General features: G+C 37.2%; 1 protein-coding gene across 1 annotated transcript in view; it reads left to right on the plus strand.

Annotated features, from left to right (window-relative positions):
• LOC126094446 (putative helicase MOV-10) overlaps positions 1-24,417 on the plus strand; it is a 474,995-nt gene that overhangs the window by 334,750 nt on the left and 115,828 nt on the right. Inside the window, exon 14 of the mRNA XM_049908818.1 lies at positions 15,445-15,659. Coding sequence (XP_049764775.1) covers positions 15,445-15,659 — 215 coding nt within the window. The remainder of the gene's footprint in view (positions 1-15,444; positions 15,660-24,417) is intronic.

Consider the following 24,417-nt stretch of genomic DNA (forward strand, 5'->3'; position numbering starts at 1 on the left):
CTCTTGATGTTCATACAAGTGGTTCTCTTATCTCCAAAGGTCTCTTTAATTTTCCTGTAGGCAGTATCTATCTTACCACTAGTGAGATAAGCCTCTACATCCTTACATTTGTCCTCTAGCCATCCCTGCTTAGCCATTTTGCACTTCCTGTCGGAATCATTTTTGAGACGGTTGTATTCCTTTTTGCCTGCTTCATTTACTGCATTTTTATATTTTCTCCTTTCATCAATTAAATTCAATATTTCTTCTGTTACCCAAGGATTTCTACTAGCCCTCGTCTTTTTACCTACTTGATCTTCTGCTGCCTTCACTACTTCATCCCTCAAAGGTACCCATTTTTCTTCTACTGTATTTCTTTCCCCCATTCCTGTTAATTGTTCCCTTATGCTCTCCCTGAAACTCTGTACAACCTCTGGTTCTTTCAGTTTATCCAGGTCCCATCTCCTTAAATTCGCACCTTTTTGCAGTTTCTTCAGTTTTAATCTACAGGTCATAACCAATAGATTGTGGTCAGAGTCCACATCTGCCCCTGGAAATGTCTTACAATTTAAAACCTGGTTCCTAAATCTGTTGTCTTACCATTATGTAATCTATCTGATACCTTTTAGTATCTCCAGGGCTCTTCCATGTATACAACCTTCTATCATGATTCTTAAACCAAGTGTTAGCTATGATTAAGTTGTGCTCTGTGCAAAATTCTACCAGGCGGCTTCCTCTTTCATTTCTTAGCTCCAATCCATATTCACCTACTACGTTTTCTTCTCTCCCTTTTCCTACACTCGAATTCCAGTCACCCATGACTATTAAATTTTCGTCTCCCTTCACTATCTGAATAACTTCTTTTATTTCATCATACATTTCTTCAATTTCCTCGTCATCTGCAGAGCTAGTTGGCATATAAACTTGTACTACTGTAGTAGGTGTGGGCTTCGTATCTATCTTGGCCACAATAATGCGTTCACTATGCTGTTTGTAGTAGCTTACCCGCATTCCTATTTTCCTAGTCATTATTAAACCTACTCCTGCATTACCCCTATTTGACTTTGTGTTTATAACCCTGTAGTCACCTGACCAGAAGTCTTGTTCCTCCTGCCACCAAACTTCACTAATTCCCACTATATCTAACTTTAGCCTATCCATTTCCCTTTTCAAATTTTCTAACCTACCTGCCCGATTAAGGGATCTGACATTCCACGCTCCGATCCGTAGAACGCCAGTTTTCTTTCCCCTGATAACAATGTCCTCTTGAGTAGTCCCCGCCTGGAGATCCGAATGGGGGACTATTTTACCTCCGGAATATTTTACCCAAGAGGATGCCATCATCATTTAAGCATACAGTAAAGCTGCATGCTTATATGTAAGCTTGCAAAATTTCTGTTTGTTGCTTTAATTTTGGACCCCAGTATATATCATTCATGTGTTCAAAACCAGAGATTAACCCCAATACATTAAATGTAACTGATGGTTTTACTCTCCATATAACTCATCCCCCCTCCTCTCCCCCAAATGTCTATTGATACTGTAGCATATGTAACACAAGGAATGAGTGGTGACTATAGTTTTCCCAGAGTCACAATTTGTAGCAGTAGAAGGCTGGGTGCATGTCGTGCCCTCATAGAATCACTAACAGATACTTACTTGGCGTTAGATGATGACTCTGAATTGATGTAAATCTCAGCTGGGGTTATGGCCAGCTTGTGTCTGTCAGTGAATATTGTGACAGAAGACCCTTTGATGTCAATGTAGAATGTTTTGTTAAAACCACACCAGTACTGTGATGATTGGAGAGGGTTTTGATTGGTGCTGTATCAGATGTAAACTTGTTTGCAAGAATGCAAATAGTAGAAAATGAATGGTCACTGGATAGTACGTTCTTTTGAAGCAACCAGCAGAGACTGAGTATCTGCGAGTGTAGATGTTGTGCAAAGTCTGAAGCTTCAGTGATATTGTATCATCTGTGTTACGAATTTTTCAGTGCTTGCTGTCATTGTCACATTCAGATCTTCCTTAAAAGCTGTTTGAATGCATAATTGACAGTACAAAGGCAGTCAGTGCAATGCTCTCTGGCATAGCATGTGATAATGGAATCATTTTATGAGGACATTAGCAATGAAGTGGTAAGATTCTAATTTGGTTTATGCTAAGCAATGTTTAGAATTCTATAAAAAAAACTATGACTTGAAATTGTTACCCTGATGAAAGGTGGCATATATCAAAAGAGGTTGCTGTTCCATCCTTCATCATATGGGGCTCAACTAATTAGAGAAACTGTTTATTTTTGTCAGATAGTGTTGATATCCTTCTAGTGGTGGAAAGGGTCCAACAATGTTGATATGAAGATGCCCAAATATTGACTTGGTGAAGTGGAAGTACCCAGTTGGGCTGACATATCTAGTTATTTTGTTGCACTGCCAAGCATTGCTCCTGCACACAAATGTCTTGCAATCTTTCCTGATCTATTGGCAGTCTTTTTCACCAGTTGTATAGTATGCCATACTTCTAATGAGAGAGTATGAGGGGAGAGGAAACTGGTTGTTGGCAGAATTCTGTCGTAATGACTGGTCACACTTGCAACATGGTAGGTCCACAAAGTAGTACTGAGTTTAGTCATGGTACTTAAAAATGATAGAGTAGTAGACGTGACATGCTTCAAGGAATGTCTTTAATTTATTACCTCTGTCATGAGCTTTGTCAAGTGGTAGGAAGACAAGTTCCTTCATAATGACATCAAAGGGAGACATTGTTTCTGTTGGTTACTTCATCTCATTATTGATATGTTGAATACCTGCTGTGAACTGCACTGTGGAGTCCAAAACCACAACCTCGGCAGTGTCTAGATTCTGATGAAAGGTGAACTTGTGTTGCTTATGATGTGTGATAAAGGTGAAATGTCTATCTTCAGGCATGTGCTTAAACTTTTTGATTTACACATAGGCTGCATAGAGTTTATGGTAATACATGGTCCAGTTTTTTGTGGTAGTGGTACTTTTGGTTGCCAGTCATGTTATACACATTATTGTAATTCAATTCTAATGCTGATACATCTACCATAACTGCAAGGAGTAAGTCAGCAAGTGAATGAGCTGATAATGCAGCATCTGCAATGGAATGAAAGTAAATCTAATCTAATCTAATCTAGCAGTTTTACTCTGAGAAAGGACACTTTTTTATCATTTGATTGAATTTTTCTCATGGTTTGGGTGAATTCTTTTGAAATTTGTTGATATGCCATGTCAAATGCATTATTGTGAACAAATCATTTTTAAATCTTTGTCAAATCCAACAAATGGTGTAATTAATGCATTGTTGTTGGCTGAAATAGTTTTCACTGTGTCTAAGTGTATCAGGGTTCATTTGGCATGGGTAATGTTATGGTTGTGGTCTTCATTCCAAAGACTGGCTTGATGCAGCTCTCCAAAATAGTCTGTCGTGTGCAAACCTCATAATCTCTCTGTAGCGACTGAACACTGCATCCATTTGAATCTGCTTACTGCAATCACACATTATTTCTGCCTCTGCAAATCCCCCTCCCCCCTCATGCACATACTTCCTTTCATTGCAGCTGATGCATCCTCAAATCTCAAGGATGTGTGCCATCAACTGATTTCTTATTTTAGCCTAGTTGTGCTACAAATTTCTTTTTTTCCCCAGTATGACTCAAGGCCACCTCATTAATTATTCTATGTGCCCATCTAATCTTCAACATTCTCCTGTAACACTTCAAAAGCTTCTATACATTGCTTGTCTGAACTCTTCATCATCCATGTTTCACTTCCATACAATGATACACACCATACAAATACATTCAGAAAATACTTCCCACCACTTAAATTTACATTCAGCTTTAACAAATTTCTGTTTTTCAGAAATGATTTTCTTGATATTGCCCATTTGGATTTATTATCTTATATATTTTGGCAATCATCAGTTATTGTGCTACCCAAATAACAAAACTCATTGACAGTCTTTAGGGTTTAAAGTCTTAATCTAATTATGTCAACATCACCTCATTTAATTTGACTATTTTCCATTACTCCTGTTTTGCTTTTGTTGATGTCCACCTTGTAACCTCTTTTTGAGACATTATGCATTCCATTTATTCATGGTGGGTACCACAACAAGAAATGTATTACAACATAGTAGCATTTTTCTGCTGTATTCATTTTATTGGTACATGACTAGTTTCTGCCTCTTAGGCCATTTTCAAGTAATTTCCTATATAAAAGAGAACACACTAGACTATCTTTAATAACAGAAATGTAATGATATTAATGTTACTCATTATAAAAATAGTTACCTTCAGTACAAAAATTTGCCATTTGCATTAAAATGCAGTGTCCTTAAATTTACATGTTCTGTTCATTTTGATTCACATATATGTTGTCTTATTGTTGTAGTTTGATGACTTGAGAGTTTAGTATGGTTCAAAATTTACAAAGATATTACATTGAGCAACAAATAAAGCTAATCATGAAATAATACACTCCTGGAAATTGAAATAAGAACACCGTGAATTCATTGTCCCAGGAAGGGGAAACTTTATTGACACATTCCTGGGGTCAGATACATTACATGATCACACTGACAGAACCACAGGCACATAGACACAGGCAACAGAGCATGCACAATGTCGGCACTAGTACAGTGTATATCCACCTTTCGCAGCAATGCAGGCTGCTATTCTCCCATGGAGACGATCGTAGAGATGCTGGATGTAGTCTGTGGAACGGCTTGCCATGCCATTTCCACCTGGCGCCTCAGTTGGACCAGCGTTCGTGCTGGACGTGCAGACCGCGTGAGACGACGCTTCATCCAGTCCCAAACATGCTCAATGGGGGACAGATCCGGAGATCTTGCTGGCCAGGGTAGTTGACTTACACCTTCTAGAGCACGTTGGGTGGCACGGGATACATGCGGACGTGCATTGTCCTGTTGGAACAGCAAGTTCCCTTGCCGGTCTAGGAATGGTAGAACGATGGGTTCGATGACGGTTTGGATGTACCGTGCACTATTCAGTGTCCCCTCGACGATCACCAGTGGTGTACGGCCAGTGTAGGAGATCGCTCCCCACACCATGATGCCGGGTGTTGGCCCTGTGTGCCTCGGTCGTATGCAGTCCTGATTGTGGCGCTCACCTGCACGGCGCCAAACACGCATACGACCATCATTGGCACCAAGGCAGAAGCGACTCTCATCGCTGAAGACGACACGTCTCCATTCGTCCCTCCATTCACGCCTGTCGCGACACCACTGGAGGCGGGCTGCACGATGTTGGGGCGTGAGCGGAAGACGGCCTAACGGTGTGCGGGACCGTAGCCCAGCTTCATGGAGACGGTTGCGAATGGTCCTCGCCGATACCCCAGGAGCAACAGTGTCCCTAATTTGCTGGGAAGTGGCGGTGCGGTCCCCTACGGCACTGCGTAGGATCCTATGGTCTTGGCGTGCATCCGTGCGTCGCTCGGTCCGGTCCCAGGTCGACGGGCATGTGCACCTTCCGCCGAGCACTGGCGACAACATCGATGTACTGTGGAGACCTCATGCCCCACGTGTTGAGCAATTCGGCGGTACGTCCACCCGGCCTCCCGCATGCCCACTATACGCCCTCGCTCAAAGTCCGTCAACTGCACATACGGTTCACGTCCACGCTGTCGCAGCATGCTACCAGTGTTAAAGACTGCGATGGAGCTCCGTATGCCACGGCAAACTGGCTGACACTGACGGCGGCGGTGCACAAATGCTGCGCAGCTAGCGCCATTCGACAGCGAACACCGCGGTTCCTGGTGTGTCCGCTGTGCCGTGTGTGTGATCATTGCTTGTACAGCCCTCTCGCAGTGTCCGGAGCAAGTATGGTGGGTCTGACACACCGGTGTCAATGTGTTCTTTTTTCCATTTCCAGGAGTGTAATTTCAAATAATTAAGCCTGTATGTTTTGTGTTTATTTGTGGACAGTTGATAAATAGTAATAAATAATTCCATTGATATCACGTTGCTGTTATGGAATTCTATTTTTACCACATGAATCTTTCTGACAAGAAGCATCATGACATATCCACTTGAGCATGCTTACTCTACTCAAACCTTGGTCTCTCTTTACAGTTTTTTCACCCCCGCTGTTCTTTCCATTACACAGTTGACAATTCCTTGATAGCTCAGGATGTGTCCTGTCAACCAGACCCCCTTTAAATTTTATTTCCCCAATTTGATTCAGTACATCTTTATTGGTTTTTCAATCTACCCATCTATTCTTCAACATTCTTCTTTAGCACTACATTTCAAAAGCTTCTATTCTCTTCTTGCATGATCTGTTTACCCTTCGCATTTCTCTTTGGGAGAGTAATTATTAATTTGCTTTGTATTAGTAGTTGTGTTGCACCCAGACACACAATAAACGATAAGTTCCATAGATGCTGGTGTTTTCTGCTCCTTTTGTTACAGCTATGGTGATGACACACATTTAAAGTGTGAACACTCTATGTTGCAGGGGGACCTGAAGATGGTGGATTGTATCACCAACAACCAGTTGCAATTAAATAAAAATAATACACTTAGCTGGTGATTTATTGTTGCTGCACATAAATGAAGACAGTTGCTATGTCAGGATCCATTAAAAGATGAGTGTATGGAAACAATCCCAACATGTTATTTGTTTCTCATCTTTTGTCTGAGAATAGGGTCCAAAACCCGGCTACCTATTGGGATACCCTGTGTGGTAATGATCTATATGACCACAATTGAACTGATTCCCATTCCAACTCTCTGCAGTTTCTTTATCTTTTTGACTATTTTCTCACTGTAAACTTGCACCCACCTTAACCTTCTTAAATCTACATATTTCACTGCTTGAATATTTCACACTAATATCTCTAATTGTGCCAAGATATCATGGAATTTACAACGAAGGATTCTCTCTGTGTAGAGGCCTAAGACCAGGGATAATATCTTGTACAATTTGTTTTTCAGGATGTGGTAAACACAACACTAACGTGCTTTTTCTGACTCTCTCTTAATAATCAGTGTACTCTGCCAGAAATCTTTGCAACAAATTAGGAAACTTCACAAACAAATTATGTGAGATTGTGCTCTTCACCAGCTGACAGCACTTGTCTTGTCTCACTAGACCTGTAGGCTTGCTTATTACTCTGCCCATGTTCTGGATTCGGTCACCCACACTTATTTCTTCCTCGCCTTTATCAAAACCCTCCAAGCCCTCTAGTTGTTTTGTATAAAGAGCATATCTAGTGTGTATTCTTCTAACTTGGTTACCAGTAGGCAAAGAACAATAAGATCCTTCTGCAAGTTGTAACAAATCCTCCACAGCAGCACAAATTACAGCAGTGGCCAAACTTACTTCCTTTCCAATTGTTATCTTCCATACTCTCAGATTTTGCCGTAATTGTTCAGTCAGTTCCAGTACATTCCCCTGTGGTTCTATCGCTCTTCTCTGTAGCTTGTAGCATAACTCGCCCCTCCTTAAACATTCCAGGTTCTTCATCACCTCATAGACAGTCTGAAATAATTAAGAGAAATATTACCATCTAAAATTTAATCTTACTTCTTAGTTTATTTTAGTAGTATGTTCTTGCACCCAATCAACCACTCTCCTATCACTATTTTTGTGGTGCTGCTGGGCCTTTACCACAATGGTCTGGTTTGATTGTGGTGGAAAAATGTACTTAACTAATAATTAACCAGTTTATTTTAACAAATAGATTTGAGTTTACAAAAAGCTTCATATTCAGATCTAGCAACATTAAAATGTTTTAATATGTCTGAAATCGTGTTTACATTCAAATTATGATTGCTGTTACCCTTAAACTCAGCACTTCTGCTTTTTGAAATACTGTTCAGACAAATTGTATAGTTATTTATTGAGGTGGACTTCTGCACCTCTCCTCCTGCATTTGTGATGGAATCTGAAAACTGTTATCAAACCTAAACTTTCTACTAATGATAAAAAGTATTTCTTCTGGTAAGAGACACATTATCTTTTGTGTTACAGTTGATGATAAAGTGAACACTACATTTACAATGAACATTAGATATCATGTTACATAAACTCACTTTTAATAGTACTAAATACAGTTCTGTACCAATCTTAATAGTAGAATGAATCTTCTTTCTCTCTCTCTCTCTCTCTCTCTCTCTCTCTCTCTGACATAAGCATGACTGTAGTGTCATGCCTGTTATTCTCAATGGCAAGTTGCATTTCTCCAAGCTGGGATGTCACAGCATGGAATAACTGACAATCAAGCAAGTACCAGAGTGAGTAGCGAAACAGCTATTATTGTCCCGTCCTGGAGATGCGTGGGTCTGAAAGGGCCATTGTACACATGCAAACAATTGAACTTCCAAACAGTTAAAATTAGAAACAAGTTAACTAATAACAAGTACTTTCACCAAGGTGATCATCATTCATTGGCCAAGCAGATTTGTAATACATGACGTTACCAAACAGAGATGTATTACATAATACCTTTAATAACTGTAAAATGTTTTCACAAAATAATATTTTTATAAGCATGGCAACAATAAATGTGAACATTAACATCTGTCATTTCAAGGCTCAACATTTAAAATCTTTAGTAAAACTAAGCAGTTCTGTAGCAATACAAAAACAATGTTGAATATGACAATTGTTTAGCCTCTTAACACGTGCCACTTTGTAGCTCAGTTGAAACAGAGAACATTAAATGTTTTCAAGCACTTAATTAGTTCATAAAAATATTAAATGTGAACATTTGTTTAGCCAGTTAACATCTGCTGGTTCAGGACTAATTTAAAATAGATGAGATATCAATCTTTTTTTAAAGCTGAGCAGTTCCTTAATGCAGTAAAGAAAACATGATTGATTTTGAACAGTGTCTAACAAATCAATCACCTTAATCAATGTGATTTCCCTTCCCTGGTGCTCTTTATGTTTGCAATTGTCAGTCACTGACCACAAACACCGATGTACTTTATAACTTCTGTTCTTCTGTTGCTACATGGCTCCTGTTTCTTGCACACAAAGAGGCTGATGTCTACTATGCTTATGTAATTAAGCACTCTCATTGCGCACATCACAGGTACTACTTCATACGACACAATGAGAACAATCATGGACACCTGCTCTGGCTGACTACCAGGAATTACTATCTCCTACATTTCCAACCTACTGTTATATCTCAAACTCAGCTGAGACAAACAACTTGTTCAGTTTTCATCCTTGGTATAGTGCGTACAAAAAGTATGATAGCGCCAACCTTTGCATATCAGTTATAATATTTCTACTGAACACAAATATACTATAAGTAATAAAGTCACCTATACATGAAAATGTTTCAGATGAGTTATTGTGCATCCTGTTTTCCCAAATTCATAATTGCTTCATAAAATCTAGAATTTTATTTCTCAGTGCAAAAACAGTTACGTGCTTTCTCCCTGGAGAGACATATTTATCTGACAGCCACTTCACATTTTGGAAGAAATTCATACATTGGGAATTATTTGGAAACTGAAATAGTATTAATTTATTTTTTAACTCTTAAGGGCCATCTCAGAGCTCATCATATTGACAGCCATCACACTTCCACATGCAGTAAAAATGTACTGAAATCGAAATTTGTTTCATCATATACATTTATGAAAAGATGACTGTTAAGTGCATAACTTTCAATCAGATTGATTTTCTTATCCATTAAAGCTTCACAATAAATCATGCAAAAACATTGTTTATAGATCTAACCTAAATAGCAAATCCATGTGTTTTTCGTGAGATTGCTGCAGCACCTCTATTACATTCTCCAAGAAGTTTATCCTCTTCAAAGTCCATTTCCTCAAAAACTTTGTTCAGCTTTTTGAAAGATCTTCTCATCCATATCATTCACTGCTAATAGCCAACAAAACGGTAAGTCGATTCATCCACCAGAATTGCAAATTTTGAACATTGTTTATTTCTTGCAATTGCTCACACTGGTCGTTTATAATTTCCAAAATACATCCACATATTGTATGATTTGAACATGTTGTCCTATGTTTCTTTTTCTTTCCTTCCTTGACTCTTGTGCAGAAAGGAGTGCAGTATTCTGCTGCATCCATTTTCAGTAAGCTACCACAAGAACTCAAAAATCTTAGCAGTAGCCCAAACTCTTTTAAGTCTAAACTGAAGAGTTTCCTCATGGCTCACTCCTTCTATTCTGTCAAGGAGCTCCTGGAAGAGCTAAAAATTAAGCAAATTCCAGTGTTACATTGTTGATTTTCTTTATTTAAACTTATGGCTTGTCACCTGAATATGTTTTTTTTTTATATTTCATTTTATCTGTTTCTAATATCCTGTTATAATTTCATGTATTGACTCGTTCCATGACCATGGAGACGTCTCCTTAATTTGGTCCCACGGAACAATAAATAAATAAATAAAAATAAAATCAGCATATTTCTTTTCTTCTAGTGCTGTCAAAAGTGTTAGAGAAAGTAGCTGCAAACCAGATCAGAAACTTTATTGAAAAAAATTATATTGTGATAAGTAATCAATTTGGATTTTATCCAGGAAAAAACACTCTGAATGCAATGAATAACTTTATTGGAAAGATAGGCAGCTCATTGGGTAAAAAGAGTAAAGTTGCAGGTATCTTCTGTGACCTCATTAAAGCATTTGACTCCGTGAACCATGACTTGCTTATCTACAAATTAGACAAATATGGTATTAAGGACAATGCTCTTGGCTAATATCATACATACATAACAGAAAACAAAGGGTAACTATCACCTCAGATACAGTGAATTATTATTCTAAATTGAGTACAGTATCACAAGGTGTGCCTCAAGGCTCCATTTTTGGGTCAATCCTGTTCCTGTCCTACATAAATGACTTACCCGTAAATATAAAGTCCCCATCAGTTCTGTTTGCTGATGATACTTTTGTTTTAATTGAAGATGATGATGCAGAAAAAAGAGCTCCATCCTATGCACACTGGATACCTTACATAACTGGTTCCACTTAAACATTGCAAAAACTCACATGGTACATTTCAAAACCAAACATTCAAAATGTGTGGAACTTAAAATACAACATAACAATCAAGCTAAATGTGTTAAATGTTGAAACTTGCCAGGGTAAAAAAAATCTATTAAATCTGAGTACAGGAGGGTAATAAATGAGTCAAAAATTGAGAAATCCAGGAAATTGTCCAAAAACTTGATCTGGATAGATATTTACAATAAGTCTGACTCAAATGGAAATTATAAAGCATTCATTAATGAAGTTGCCTCCACTTTTGAAAATTATTTCCCCTAAGTTAACTCAAATCACACAGAAGTCAAAAAGTAAACTGTGGATTACACTATGAATAAAGATATCATGTAGGTCAAAAAGGAGACTGTAGGTACTGTCTAGGAACAGCTCTGATGTTAGAATTGTAATGTATTACAAAGAATACTGCAAAATATGGAAGCAGGTAATCCAGAAATCGAAGCAATTTTATTATGAGAAAAAGATAATTGGATCAGGTAACAAAATAAAAACTGTATGGGATATTGTGAAGACGGAGACAGGTGGGGCCAAAAAGGAAGAGGAACAGATAGCTCTAAAAATAAATGAGACTTTGGTAACAAGTACACATAGTGTTGCAAACCTCTTAAACAAGTACTTCATTTCTGTTACTGAGAGCTTGGGGTTATCAGGTTCGGTGAACAGTGCAATGGAGTTTCTGAGACTGTCTTTAAAAATAACTTCAGTAAAATGGAAATGACACTCATGTCTCCCAAAGAAGTAGCATCCATCAGAAAATCCTTAAAATCTAAGTATTCCAGTGGGTATGATAGCACATCAACAGAGTTAATCAAAGAGTGCTCATGCGAGTTGAGTTCTATCTTAAGATATTTGTGTAATCAATCTCTTATCAGCGGAACATTTCCAGACTGTCTAAGGGTTCTGATATAGAGAAAGCTATTTACACTTAGAGTGAGAATGTACTTAATTCATTAGATAATAAATTAGAGGCTACTGGCATTTTCTGTGACCTGTCAAAAGCCTCTGACTGTGTGCACCACAGCATTCTCTTAAGTAAATTAGAATATTGTGGTGTCAGCGGCAATGCTGAAAAATGGTTTGAGTCTTATCTACCTAACAGAGAACAAAGGACATAATTGCGAAATACGCGAGCAGTAATCAGTCAGTCTTCATCTGACTGGGAACTAATTACCTGTGGTGTTCCTCAAGGTTCCATCTAGGATCAATTGCTTTTTCTTGTGTACATTAATGATCTCTCATCTGTTACACTGCCAGATGCTAAGTTTGTTTTGTTTGCAGATGATACAAACATTGCAATAAGTAGCAAGTCAAGTACAGATTTAGAAATAGCTGCTAATCAAATTTTCACTACCTTAGTAAGTGGTTTAAAGCTAATTCTTTGTCATTAAACTTTGAGAAGACCCACTATATGCAGTTCAGAACCTGTAATAGATTTCCTTCCAGGGTGAGTAAAACGTATGAAGACATGCAGATCGAAGAGGTTGACAGTGTTAAATTTGTGGGATTACAACTCGATAATAAATTCAGTTGGGAAGGCCATACCACAGAATTGCGTAAGTGCCTACACAAGTCTGTATTTGCCTTGAGAATGATGTCAGATGTAGGAAATATAAATATAAAAAAAAACTTGCATAATTTGCTTACTTTCATTCTATTATGTCATATGGGATCATATTCTGGGGCAACTCATTAAACCGAGCATAAGTTTTTAGGGTGCAAAAGCATGTGATAAGAATCATTTGTGGTGTAAATTCAAGAACATCTTGTAGAAACCTGTTCACAGAACTTTGTTTCCTAACAACTGCTTCTCAGTATATTTATTCCTTAATGAAATTTGTTGCAAGTAATACAACGCTATTTCCAACCAATACCTCAATACATAGTATCAATACTAGGTATAAGAACAATCTACATAAAGACCTAAAATCACTTACCTTGGTCCAAAAAAGGGTCCAATATTCAGGAACTCACATTTTCAATAAATTTTGAACAATCATTAAACATTTGGTTTCAGATAAAGCACGGTTTAGACAGAGTTTGAAAGACTTTTTGACAGGCAACTCCTTCTGCTCCATAGATGAATATATTAGCAGAGACTGTTAAGCCAGCTTAAGTAAAAATATTGGTTAGATTTCAGTTTTGACAACACTTGGTCACAACAGTCAAGATTAGGTTATTTGTGTATGATAAATTTATTAATAGTGCCTAACAGTGTTTCATTCTGGCAGCATGTTAATTCTGTAAATATTAGCTGTTCCAGTTTACTGCATTGTATTAACCTATTTCGACTATCTCCTGACAAATGATCAGGGTAGTAAGTATTATATTCAAATGTTTTATGTTTTTATGTTATACTTTCTAACATGTTCCACACCCACGAGAATCATCTCATTTTTTTGGTCTATAGAACGAAAACCGAATCTAATCTATGAAAGAAGTTGACATGGTCAAATTCCTGGGACTAAATGTGTTTGAGAACTTAAGCTGGAATACACATATGGAGTTCCTATCAAATAAACTAAGCAGTTTGGCATTTACAATGCAAATATTAGCAAATTCCACTGAATTGAGTACATGAAAAATTGCTTATCACAGTTGTTTTGAATCTGTCATTAGATATGGGATAATTTTTTGGGGAAGTTCAAGTAGTGTGTCTCGAATACTGAAACAGCAAAAGAAAGTTGTCTGATAGATGTGTACTGCAGAGCAAACACAGTCTTGTGACCCATTACTTCGGAAATTACTAATCCTAACTGTTCCCTCCATATTCATTTATGAAATTGTAATTTTCCTTGACAGCAGACAAAAATTATTTGAGGAGAATCATTTTAATCCTACAGATAGCACAAGAAATTATGTTGCCCACGCACCAGTTGAAATTATGTGTACGGACTCCACAGTATATGGTAATGAAAATATATAACAAGTTAATGGACGAAAACATATTTAATATGAAGCCATAAATCTTAAAAATGAGGCTACAGCAGATTCTGTGCGAGGTATGGTACAATTCAATAGAAGAATTCATAGAGGATGAAATGGTAATTTGAGCAATGGGTTATTAAATGTTAGATTTTATTGCATGTATATATAACAATATTGTATTAGTATTATGATGCTGTTTGTTAACATCAGCTGTTCTTTGCCTTTGGTGAAATTTTACCATAATTTGATGTGTATCCTGTTTCTGAATCAAATGATTACAAATAAACCACAATTCACAATGCTCTTAACTGATTCATGTCAACCAATTTATGAGACCTTTTTTGGATTTTCTGTGATTCCATAGGGTGTTCATAAGCCTTAGCAGGTTTGTTGGAATAAAAAGCACTTTTTGTCTTCAATTTGGTAGGTTTCAAGCGTTCACTCACTAAGCATTGATTACTGAAATGTTTTTCACTTTTTGGATGTGAAGACACAGTATTTGCAGTTTTACACATCTCCACATACCTGTTACTCCAGCCCTTGTGCTTCAGCATCCATAGCTGCAATGTCATCTGTTGTCTTGGTCTTTGACAGATTTAATTATTTATCTCTCTCTCTCTCTCTCTCTCTCTCTTTTTTTTTTTTTTTTTTTTTTCATTATGTTTGGCTCTGAAACAATGCCAGCTCATAACATTAACATAGTTCACTCAGTGTTTGAACAAAGAAGCACAGTAGGAAACTAGACAAAACTGAACAACTTTATAGATCACTGAACATGACTGGTCACAGACTGCTACCCGCCGCTCGCACACACCAGCCGTAAATCTCAACACAGCTAGTCTGCAAGTGCTGTTGTTTGAACCTGATGGAAGTTACCAGTATGCCATTACTTAAACATTGACCAAAGTAGAGCCAATAGAGTCACCAAATGCTACAACAAATGAACATGAACATGTAATTATTATTAATGCCTACTATGAAATGTTTGCAATAAAATATAAGAAACCATGTCCACTAGGAGGTTACAGTTTTTCATCATAACAGATTATGTTAACACTGTTGTTGAAAGTGAAGGATGATATTGTTACTTATGAAAAATACTTTTTCCCAGGTAATTGTGTGACCTGAAACATATTCAAGCAAGCCCCAGCATGAGAAACCCTAGGTTAAGGCACTTGCATTTAAAAGGAAAAGGATTCAAACCCCAGTATGAGCATCTAGATTTCAGTTTTCCATGGTTTCCCCTAAATAAATTCAGGTAAATGCTGGAATTGTTCCTCTGTAAAGAACATGGCAAACTTGTTTCTCCATCCTTATCTCTGAGATTGTGCTTTGTTGCTGATGGCCTCATTGTAAATAGAACATTAAACCACAATCTTCTGTCTTTCCTCTTTTATTATTTCTTATACTTTATGCTTTGGTTTTATTTTTGTTATCCATGTATTTCAGATATTTAATTCTGGTGTCCAGGTTATTTAATGTTATTTACAGCTTACATAACATTTCAGGTTAGTCACTGCTGGTATACCAGCTGGTCACTTCACTCACATCTTTGTTGATGAGAGTGGCCATGCCCCCGAACCTGAATTGCTGGTGCCTGTGTGTGGATTGTTAACCAGCAGCTCAAACCCAGGAGAACTAAAAGGCCGTCTTGTTTTGGCTGGTGATCCAAGGCAGTTGGGGCCTATTTTGAGATCTGTTCCTGCTAGCAATTTAGGTCTTGGTAAGTTATGAACAGTAGAAATCATTGCATCTCTCTCTCTCTCTCTCTCTCTCTCTCTCTCTCTCTCTCTCCCCCCCCCCCCCCCTGCCCCCCCTCCATGCCCCCCATTTGACAAGATCAGTTGTCTGCGTGGCTGACAACAGTATGACTTCTGCTAAAGATTTCAGTATTATGACTAGGAAGAATAATTCATTGTCAAGCAAATTTATTATTATGATAGGTAAATATCCTTTACCTCCTCATGGCACAACTTTTGCTGTTATTTCTTACACCTATCACAGATACGTAGCTCTGAGCGACCGTAGAAGCTGTGTACTCATTGTCATTAGCTGGCTGTATGTGCATTTTTTGTTAGTAAGTTACTTCTTTTTTATGAACACTGTCTTTTGAAAGACACATGCATATGGAATCAACAGAGCGACCTCAAATTAATATGATGCAACATTCAATCCAGAGATATTTATTAGTCTTGACAAAATAAGCGTTTGAAACAATAAGGATGCTGTGCTGCACATAACAATCCATTTGTGTGAGGAAGCTATGAAGGCATAATATGGCAAAGCAGTTGCTATTGTTAACTCTGGTTACTTTTTTGTGTTTCTCTATTTCATTTATTATTACTCATGTGCTGAGTGTCGCATCATATTAGCTTGAGATTGTGATATCAGTTGGAGACCTACAGTGATAATGATAAATGCATTTTGTACATAAGTAGCAAAAAAAAGTTTTTATTGGCAATAGGCACTGCATGATACTCCATGAATAGATTACTGCTTGGCATTGAAATATATCCTGATTACTTAACATATATGTACAGATCACTCAACACTACAGAGTAATGATGATCTCTGTAGTGTTGGTTTTTGAAAAATATTGTGCAATGATGTGTTGATACGCAGTCCTGTCACAGAACTGAGGCAACTTATGTAGTGTTCTGACCTGGCACAGTTTTAATCTTATGTTTAAGACTTTATTTATCAGCTTGGTTGTTGAATAAGCCTCATGCAGGTTTTTCATTTTTAGCAGAAGACGTAAATTTAGAGATAGGAAGTTTGAGAGGGTGGTAGGAACAAAACTCCATTTTAATGTTTGCTGTACAAAACTTAATATTAATTTTGCTGTTGGTCCTCTCCACCAGCAGAAGTGCAGTCTTGGCAAATGAATTTTATATAAATAAGAGCTTGTGTTAGTTCCATGGAAAATGTGTGCACTCTGCTGGATCACAATGGCCTCTGGCTCACTGAGACGGGTGGCCAGATATATGCAGCCCAGATTGTTCCAGCAATGCCTAGCATTTTGCCCTCATTATCCAGCAACAAGAAACAGAAAAGTATCAGTAAATTATACACTACAACTGTCATGATATAACTATTCAGACACCTGTTCCAGGGAATTATATTTCATTGCCTCTTTCAAGACGGTTATGAGCCTAAATTGTTCTGTTAATAGCTGCTTTGTCCCCTGTTTCACCATCTTCCATACGGAGTTTAACTAAGATGTCTGTGTTGTAAATATCTGATGTAAATGCAGTACAGCAGGAAGAGACTGCTACAGTAAGATCAAATTAGTATGATACAAAATTCAGATTAAGAAAGCATATTGATGGTGATGGCAAACCTTAATGACTTTCCTTAATATACAGGAGTATTTTTTATAGTGAAGAATTGAAACTGGATATGTAGCTCTCCTAGTTGTACATCATATATATTTCTCTTTTCTGTTTACAAGATACTGTAAGCTCTTGAATTTTCATTCCATTCTACACACCTTATGTGCCATCCTGAGCTTGGCCGTGTGCTCATATTGTGAGATAGAAAATACTGTCAGCTACATTGTCTTGACTACAAACTAGCACTGTACTGCTTAGTACTGTTTACGATTACAACAGCTACAAGAAACTTAATATATTAGAAGGGAAACATCTATTTTTTTAGGGGGAAGGGGTGGGAGGAATACAGCTGTCACATCCTCGTTTCTATTAAATAGATGCATGATGGTGCGAGTGGAGTGGTCTATATTTATGGTACTTCTCATGTACCACTGTGATGGTGTTATCCTAACACATTACATTCCTCCACAGCAGACCATCAGTGCACAGTATTACTGTTAGTTTTTGGAGCATCACATGCAACCAGCTTTGTTAAAGAAGCAACGCCACTTTCTGTGCAACCCACCCATCACTTTGCATGTTAATGTGTGGGCGCATACAGCACAAGTTGTGGCTGCTCTGTTCGGTCGATGGGACTGGGTAGTACTGTACCATCCACCATACTCCCAGGACTGAAGTCCTTGTGACTTTGATTTGATTCCAAAGATGAAGGAACCACTTTGTGGCATTCGCTTCAGAACTGTTGCAGAGATTCGACAGGCAGTAGACCGCTCCATTCGCATCAAAAGAACAGGCTCTGCTAATGGTGTACTATGGCTTCCACATCACTGGCCACAGGTTCTACACAACGCTGGTGACTACTTTCAAGGAGATAAACAGGTGCAAACATGTATGTCTTTTGTATCGGTTGTGATTCAATAGTTGCCGTTATTTAAATTCCAACCATCATATTTATTTTCTATCGTTAGCTGATTATATTGGATTTTTTCAAAAAAAATAGTTACCTACATCTGTAATGATGGAGGCCTGCTTAGAATACATTTTTTAGAATACATTTCTACTTGCTCGATCACGTTTTGGGATGTCCAATGGATATACAGTATACTTTATTTACCAAGACAGCAGCTGTCAGTTGGATGACACATGGAAACCCATTTTTTCATGATTTGCTTACAGCAAAATTGACAGATTATGTCAAGGACCATGGTGTTCAGCAATCACCAACCAGCGAGTTCTACATTCATGTGATCAAGGGTAATGCCTGTTGGCAATTTGATTGGTTATGCAGTTTCAGTCATGATGCTAGCACAAAATGAATATGTTGTGCCATTGAACTGTGCCACGTACAAGCCAATGTTAGTCTTTGGCAGCTCACCTGAAGGTGTCTGGCACATGCCCAGGTGAAATAATGTGGTTGTAAGCAATGACCAGTTCCTCTCCAGAAATATCATTGAGTATTGAGTTTGGCAGGAAAAATTCTTGATTTACCCATTTCTACTTATCTTGAAGCTTTGCTGCTACTCGCCATATAGTAAAAAGGAATTTTCAATCCGAGGTTTAGAGATTTTTTTAAATTTTATTTTCAGTTGGTTGGGATTTCTAATTTCGAGCTGTATATTAGATGTGAACTTGGTGAATACATGTGTACCTGAACACATAACTCCACTCTGAACTGCAGACAAGGAATTTAAATACATGAAACTTATTTTTTTGAGTTATATTGTGATTGTTAAAATTACAATTCAACTGAAACTGCGTCTATATGCATTCTCTGCAGAAGAATGTGAGATGCATGGCAAAGTATATTTCCCATTATTGCACATATTACAGTTTCTTCCTATTTCATTTACATGTGGAACATGGGAAAAATGACTTCTAATGCCTCTGTTCATGCTGTATGTAATGTAGCAGAATGGGGCAGTATTAAACAAAGGATAAGATTCCACATATATTGAAGATTGTGACACTATCACATAATGTTTATTCAAAGTTATCTACGTGCGTTAGTTTAAACTATGGCATTGTTAGCCTACTGTATTAATGAAAACTAGTTGACTTAAAATGAAATTAAAACATTTTTCACAAGTTTATGGAAATATTTTACTACAAATCAAAACTATGTTGAACAAAGTGTAAACATAAGGTCAACTCATCCTTGGTAGAATTTACATGTGGCAGAGTAATAGCAATAATGATAGGGCCCACTGTAAAGACACATGATTCATGTTAGGAACAAAAGTTATGTTGCAGTTGTAAAATAATTAACCCTTAATGGTGCCAACCACATATAAGCAAATCTACTTACCTCATTGTGAGCCTATTTTCTCAGTCTCCTTCATTCATTACCAGCCATTTTTACAGTACTTCGTCCTTATAATACAGATTCAGGAATAATAATAATATATATATTTTTTAAAGACATGAATGAAGCTTATTATTTCCTCTTTAAATACACATCACTTATGGTGCCCTGCTTTGTAATCTTTCATAACCACAATCAAAACTAAATAAGCTGTTTTCAGGTAGGAAAAAAATTACCTTGTGTGTTATAGAATATTTATTGAAAAAAATGGCAGAGTTCATCTATTTACATACAGAGATCAGCAGCAATTGGTGTTATGCTTTCCCTGTCAGTGCTTGATTCCGAAATAATATGTATATGTTAAATGAATATGAATGACATTTACTGTAAGTGCAAGGAAATGAGAAAAGGAAAGATCACAATAATTTATTTTACCTGTGAATTCGCGCAGGAAGTATACGTGAAAAATTACAGCAATTACCGTACCTGATGCTGATTCAACATAAGTTGGATCTTCAATACTGTCATTGCTGTCAAAAATATCACTCTGTGGGCTACTGCTTGACATGCTTCATCTAAGAAAATGCTCACACTAGTGTTTCACAGTCTATTAGATATTGACTCTAATTAGTCCTCTGTGAGATTATAAAGTTGACCTTTTAATCAAATATGCAATACACCATATTGCCAGGAACACACATCAAGAAAATCTCTTGGTTATATGTTAAAATCAACTATAGAAGTCTGTGACACATTCATCGAATTCAAAGCATGAGTAGAAAATTAAACTGGTCGAAAAATCAAAATACTTCAAACAGACAATGGAAAAGAGTTCGTCAATTGGCGCATGAAGTTATTTTTAAAGAGGAATGGAATTCAACATGAAACAACAACTCCTTACACACCAGAACAGAATGGAGTTGCAGAACGCTTAAATCGGACAGTCGTTGAAAAAGCAAGATCAATGTTAACAGATGCAGGTCTAAGTAGACAATTTTGGGCTGAAGCTGTGAACACAGCAATTTATTTGAAGAATCGATCTCCAACAAAAGCTGTTAAGAATGTCACTCCTGAGGAATTATGGAGTGGTAGTCGGATAAATTTGAGTCATTTACGAATCTTTGGATGTCGAGCATTATACCAAAAGTACCAAAAGAAAAAAGGACGAAATTAGAAGACAAATCTAAGGAACTTATCTCTGTTGGATATTGCAAAGATTCTAAAGCGTATCATCTGATTGATCCAAATTCACCAAAAACAATTGTGAAAGCCCGTAATGTGCAATTCATCGAAAACTTAAAGTGCACTTGTGGAAACAGTATTCCAAACAGTAACCCAATTGACGATAATCGTATAGACAGTTGTCAACTAGCGCCAGCACCTAACATCACTGAAGAGGCAACTGAACTGATACAACCTGCTGAAGTTGACAGAAATGCAGTTTATCTTGAATTAGCACAAAGTGACTCTGAGAAAACAGTAAATAACGACGTACTTAGTCACACAGAAGTTGCGCAGCCAGAAATGCAACCAGAAATTAGAAAATCATCACGTGAAAGAAAACCAAATACTAAATATTTTAATGATGATTTTACTTGTCTTGCTTGTACTTCTGAACCAAATTCGTATGAAGAAGCAATGAATTGTGATGACTGTGAAAAATGGAAGGAAGCCTTAGATAATGAATATAAATCTTTACTTGAAAATGAAACATGGATTTTGACTGATTTACCACCAGGCAGCAAGGTAATTAATTCGAAATTGGTGTTCAAGGTGAAAGAAACGTCAAATGGTGAAATTGAACATTATAAGGCTCGTTTTGTAGCGAAAGGTTATTCCCAAATACCAGGAATAGACTTTGATGAAACATTCTCGCCTGTTGTTCATCATTCTTCACTTTGCATCCTGTTAGCTTTATCAGCTGAATTTGATCTTGGCATTGAACATATGGATATTCAAACCGCATTCCTATATGGTGATCTCGATGAAGAAGTTTACATTCGTCAACCTGAAGGCTATGTGAAGAAGGGGGAGGAGATGAAGGTTTGCAAGCTGAAGAATGCAATTTATGGTCTAAAACAGGCGTCACGTGTTTCGAATATGAAATTAGATGTGACATTACAAAAAATGAACCTAAAGAAGTCAGAATATGATTCTTGCATTTACTTCAGAATTGAGAAACAAAATATACTCATTATAGCTGTTTATGTAGATGACTTGATCATTTTCTCTAATAGAAATAATAGGTGGAAGAAAGAATTGAAGAAAGGATTAATGAATCAGTTTAAGATGAGAGATCTTGATGAACTTAGTTGGTGTCTTGGCATGAGAATAAAACGAAACAGGAAACAAGGGATGATTAGTATTGATCAAAGCAAATATGCAGCAAACATACTCAAGAAACTTGGTATGGAACATTGTAATCTGGTTGCATATCCATTTGAACCTGGTGCAAAGCTGCAAAAGTGTGAAAATAAATTGGCAGATGAGGAAAACCTTGTGTTACATCGCATTACTTATCAGCAACCCGTAGGATCACTACTATATTTAGCTCAAAGCACAAGACTGAACATTGCATATGCTTTGGGGGTTCTAAGCAGATTCAATTCTAATTATTGGAAAATCTACTGGGTAGCAGTCAAATGAATTATGCAATACATTAAAGGCACAGTCAATGTAGGACTAACTTTCCGAAAAAGTGGAACAATTGAAACTGAAGGTTTCTGTGATGCTGATTATGCATCAGACCTCCATCAGTGGCTATCAACAACCGGCTATATCTTCAAGTTAGCTGGGACAGCAGTTTCCTGGACTTCAAAACGACAACAAACCGTCGCTCAGTCAACTACAGAAGCTGAGTATATGGCTCTATCAGCAGCAGCGCAAGAAGCGGTATACCTTCAAGGATTGCTTTGTGAATTGTGTGTTACACATAGTAAAAAACCAGTAAGTGTATGCTGTGATAATAGAGGTGTCATTACACTGAGTCACAATGGTGTGCATCACGCTCAAACAAAACACATTGACGTGAGGCACCACTATATTCGTGATTTAATTAAAACAGGAAAATTCAGTGTGAAACCTGTAAGTACCAATAAGCAGCAAGCTGATTTTTTGACAAAGGCATTGCCTGAAGGTAAACATCAGTGGTGCTGTCAAGCTGTGGGACATCCAGAGTTCACGGATCGACATCTTGAGAACTTGTGGGGGTGTTGGGAACATCCATATTTTACTCTTTGATGTGTTATATGTATGGTAGTTTATGTTCTCTCCTTGATCTTCATTATGTACATCGTTGAATAAATGGTCTCTAAAAATGTGTGTTCCTGACAATATGGTGTATTGAGAATTTGATTAAAAGGTCAACTTTATAATCTCACAGAGGACTAATTAGAGTCAATATCTAATACCGTTGACTGTCGCATACACTTATTTCGCAAAGCCAGGATCTTTGTGGCATGTCCAAGTGGCAGAAATGTTTTCTGCAAGTATTTGTCTCCCTTCTGAAAACTGTTCCACTAGTAATATTATGTGAAGGAGCTAAGACTTCAATGAGGAGGGCTGCCCATAATATTATGAGTGTGGCAGTTCTCACTAAGAAACAGTGAACATAATATTACAGGCATGGCAGTCTTCACACCATCAAAAGCAACCTAATATTACAGCGTGGCACAATTAAATGTTAATAGAAATAATTAGGACATTGTTATTTGTGCATATTTCATGAAATCTTAATATTAATACTGTGATATTTCAATATACTAACTGAGTCACAGACATTGTAAAGATTTGTAAAGCTAAAATCCATAACGAGTTCTGCAAAAGCATATAAGCATTCATTATAAACTCAATTATGTTCAGTTGAAACAAGATGTGATGTGACTTTGTAATTGTGGGAACTTGTATAAGTAGCGATGGTAGCAGGTGAATCAGTTTAGTATTGCAGCAGTTGCTATTTCCTCAGTATTTACACCAGTGTTAAGCCAATTTTTAGGCACTAAACCCACATCAGTGTTATCTGGGTCGCTATGTAGAAAAAATTGTTTTCAAGTATTTTGCATGATGTGACTACTTTTATTTTTTGGTGAACTCATCACAAATTGCTTGATATTATGTAAAACTGAACCCACATGACATCTTAAGTGGAGGAACTGCAGTAAACCTGAATTACACACCTCAGTTATAGCTGCATCTATATTCATATCCTGCAAACTACAGCAAAGGGAATAGCAGATGGTATGTCCTGTTATACCAGTTATTAGGGTTTCTTACCATTCCGTTAATGTACAGAGTATGGGAAGAATGATTTTTTCAATACCTCTGTGCATGCCATAATTATTCTAATCTTGTCCTTACAATCCCTTTGTCAGCGATATATAGGGGTTGTAGTATATTCCTGTAACCATTCATGCTACCCTTCTCTGTACATGTTCAATATCCCCTTTTAGTTCTATTTGGTATGGGTCCCACATACTTGAGCAGTATTCTAGAATGGGTCCCATGAGTGATTTGAAAGCAGTCCCCTTTGTAGACTGATTGCAGGTCCCCAGTATTCTGCCAATAATCCAAAGTCTACCACCTGCTTTACCTACAACCGAGCCTATTTAATCATTTCATTTCATATCCCTACAAAATATTACACCCAGATACTTTTATGAGTTGGCTGATTCCAACTGTGACTCATTGATATAATAATACGTGGTTTTTTTTTTTTTTTTTTTTTTTTTTTTTTTTTTTTTTTTTTTTTTTTTTTTTTTTTTTTTTTTTTTTTCCATTCAAAATTTTGTGTATCTTAACATTATAAGCAAGTTGCCAATTAGTGCACAACTTTTAAATCTTATTGAGAT

This window comes from Schistocerca cancellata, chromosome 8 (assembly GCF_023864275.1).
Source record: "Schistocerca cancellata isolate TAMUIC-IGC-003103 chromosome 8, iqSchCanc2.1, whole genome shotgun sequence".
In the NCBI taxonomy this organism is placed as follows: domain Eukaryota; kingdom Metazoa; phylum Arthropoda; class Insecta; order Orthoptera; family Acrididae; genus Schistocerca; species Schistocerca cancellata.